Below are 3,348 nucleotides of genomic sequence, written 5' to 3'. Positions count from 1 at the left end.
GACATTAATGCCGGGACTCGAGGCTCGGGATGTTTTCGAACGCAGCTCTGCAAGAGCTCTAGAGCAAGTTTTGTCATCTCGATTCAAGTTGAAAATAATCGATTTAAGAATAAATCGACATTTCACAAAAATCGATAAAGAATCGATTCTTTTTAATAAAAAAGAATCGATTCTCGATGCATCGATTAAGAATCAGGCATCACTAGGGCAGAGAGCGTTAGGTGACAAGCGAGCGAGCAAGGAGCGTTGATAGGAAGTGAGCGAGTAGAATCTCCTAACCTATTAAGAGGTTAATGGAGATCGACCCTATGTACTTGACGGATTCGACGTTACCCGAGGATACACAAGTAAATGACGACGAGGATGGAGCAGCGGATTTGGCGAACGATGGCATGGACAAGAGGGCGGCGCTCCTGCGAAGAGAACTAGAGAACAGCCGAAAAGAACAAGAGCTAGCAAGGAAGGAACTCGAACTAGCTAAACGTGAGATTGAGTTATTACAAAATATGCGGCAGATAAGCGTCAATAGCTGCAATGAGACGTTAGAAGAAAATCCACAAGTGAATCCTATAGCAGTAGTACGAGAATCGAGGCTCACAAATAATGGTGAAGCATCTCCACGATTAGATATAACATCGATTGCAGAATTGCTGAGTACTTTTGATGGACGAAGCGACGCATACGAGACATGGGAAGAGCAAGTCATATTTTTGAAGAGTGCATATAAACTTACAGATGATCTGACGAAGGTTATGATGGGATCGCGTCTTAAAGGAAAGGCATTGGAATGGCTGCATTCAAGATCAGAGTACATTGCCATGCCTGTGAACGATCTTCTTGGGAAACTGAGAGAAATGTTTTATCATCGACCCAGTAAGATTCTAACGAGGAGACAATTCGAACAACGAACGTGGAAGCGGGAGGAAACGTTCAGTTCTTACTTACACGATAAAGTAATCTTGGCGGATCGTGTTCCGATCGAGGACGACGAGATCATCGAATATATCATTGAAGGTATCCCCGACCAAATGCTGAGGAACCAGGCACGAGTGCAACGGCTGAAGTCGCAGGAAAGCTTACTGGAAGCATTCGACAAGGTATCGCTACGTGGGAGAGGTCATCATACTGGTACGTATCCAAAGAACGAAGAGAAGTTGAAGCAGCAGAAGACTGGTAAGAAGACAGGAAAAGGCGAAGCAGCAAAGATTACTAAGCGTTGTCATAATTGCGGGTTACTGACTCACTATGCGACAGATTGCCCAATGAAAAGTAAGGGCCGAAAATGTTTTAAATGTCAGGAATTCGGTCATATCGCGGCAGAATGTAAAAAAAAATGAGGTAGTAAAAGAGAGTTGCAATGTTTCTAAAACTACGAACGGAAAATATAATAAAGGAGTGAAAATAAATAATGAAAATCTTACGGCCTTAATAGATACAAGGAGCGATCTGTCGTTGATGCGGGCGGAACGATATATTAAATTAGGATCACCTAAGTTAGTTAAAAAAGAAATTATATAAATTTCGAAAAATTGGGTCACAAAATAATACAACACTAGGAGAGTTCGATGCAATTATTGAAATTGATAATAATCATTTTCCGATCACAATACATGTAATTTCAGACACTTTTATGCAATATGAATTATTAATAGGAACAGACTTGCTAAGTAAAGTCGAGATAAATATAAAAGAAGGGAAGATAGCAGTTACGAAGCTACAAGTTAGTATACCGAATGAAAACTCGTTACCGGAAATACAATATATATATATATAAGATAGATTATACAGGGTGTCCTGAAATTCGCGAATCAAAATACCATAGCAAGAATGTCGTCGAAAAAATAAATTAAAAAGTTATTTGCCATTTTTCGTTCCGAGCAGTAGTTTTTTTAGATAAAAAGGTTCAAAACAGGCCAATCATACATTACGGTTGAACGGAAACCTGTCCGTGAGTTATTCTTACGAATTTTCCATTCTATTCGTTTCCATTAATTGGTAAACGCGACTCTTACAATTAAAATATAATTTTGTTATGTAAGTATGGCGCCGCTACAATTGTAGCAAAAAAGCTGTAGCGCTACGGTAGCAGTGTCTTGCCGAAACGCACTCATTGCTATGCGGTATGACTTTTCGAAACTTCTCTGGCATCGCGATGCCACACGTTATATAAACTTCATATATTATGTACTATATCTTATTAGCAATTTATATTATCATGACGTAATAAATAATTAATCAGCAGAATGTTTTTGCTGAATTTAAAATGCTAGATTTATATTTATTTCTAAATCCGCAGATTATACTCCATTGTTTTATATATACAGTACGGTGATTCTATACAGTGACATACAGAATCGGTCTAGCGTGTCGAAGTTACGGAGGTAATCATTGGTGCCTAAGTATCATAAGTAAAATAAAATAAGTTCGTAATTAAACATTAAGGAATATTGATATATACTACTTCTGAAAGGAGAGATTACTTGGCCGAATACATCGATAATATTCGTCATATTTCGCGTAATTTCTATCTATGATGTAGTTCAACGATTTTTTTTAAATTAAATATATTAAATAAAACGCGAAATTATTTGTAACCTATCCATTTTAACGTAACGGATCTACGAAATGTATTTACAATCTACGATCTAAAAATGTAGATTACCGTTACTTTAATAAAAAAAATGGTAATACTGAAGGAGAGGGGCCTCCTCACCGATTTTGATGAAAATTTACAGGATCGTGTATTTTTGCCTGTAAAACACGAATCCGCAAGTTAAAATTGTCGCTCGGCACTAATAACAGAGTTATAAATTGTTAAAGTCTGACAGTTGTGGGGTTAGGATACCTGTCTTATCGACACCTACCGACACTATTCCTTCAGTATTACCGCAACTTTCTACGTGAGGCAAGATCCACTCCACACCTCTGAACCGACACGATGCACAGCGGCGGAATTGTATCTACGTTGATTCTGCAATGGCGCCCGATGCCTCCTCCTCCTCCACTCAGGTGTCCTCCTCTCAGGTGTCGTTGTCTCAGCTGTCCTCCAACACACTCGCGAATTTATACTTGTAAAGTCACTTGTCGCTCTCACTGTATCCAAATGCCACTTTTTCGGCTCTCACTGTGTCCGATTGTCACTGAGTCCGATTGTCACTGAGTTCGAGTGCCACTACGAACTGTTCGATTACATCGTCGCACTGATACCCGCACAAATCACTGACACAAATCGCGGGAATTCAACGATCGCACGATGATATCGATCATTGATTATTCACAGAGAGCGATCGCGGTTTCTTCCCGCACTTGTCGCGAACGCGTATCAAGAAAGAATAATACGTAGGGGAA

At 39.3% G+C, this 3,348-nt stretch overlaps 1 protein-coding gene across 3 annotated transcripts; it reads left to right on the top strand.

Moving 5' to 3' along the window:
* The first annotated feature begins 205 nt into the window (after positions 1 to 205).
* LOC105557594 lies at positions 206 to 1,822 on the top strand. Of its 3 annotated transcripts, none has more exons than XM_012004871.1 (2): positions 206 to 483; positions 736 to 1,822. In XM_012004871.1, exons 1-2 carry the CDS (start codon positions 294 to 296, stop codon positions 1,335 to 1,337), a joined length of 792 nt encoding a protein of 263 aa, XP_011860261.1. In that variant the 5' UTR covers positions 206 to 293; the 3' UTR covers positions 1,338 to 1,822. The 3 variants fall into 3 exon arrangements, with proteins under 3 accessions (XP_011860261.1, XP_011860260.1, XP_011860259.1); XM_012004870.1 differs by having other exon boundaries at positions 646 to 1,822; XM_012004869.1 differs by having other exon boundaries at positions 206 to 606.
* The last annotated feature ends 1,526 nt before the right edge of the window (positions 1,823 to 3,348 follow it).

This window comes from Vollenhovia emeryi, unplaced genomic scaffold, assembly GCF_000949405.1.
Source record: "Vollenhovia emeryi isolate VEMERY1.0 unplaced genomic scaffold, V.emery_V1.0 DF939448.1, whole genome shotgun sequence".
Lineage (NCBI taxonomy): Eukaryota > Metazoa > Arthropoda > Insecta > Hymenoptera > Formicidae > Vollenhovia > Vollenhovia emeryi.
Note: the sequence above shows the minus strand (reverse complement) of the source record. Positions and strands in the feature narration are given on the sequence as shown.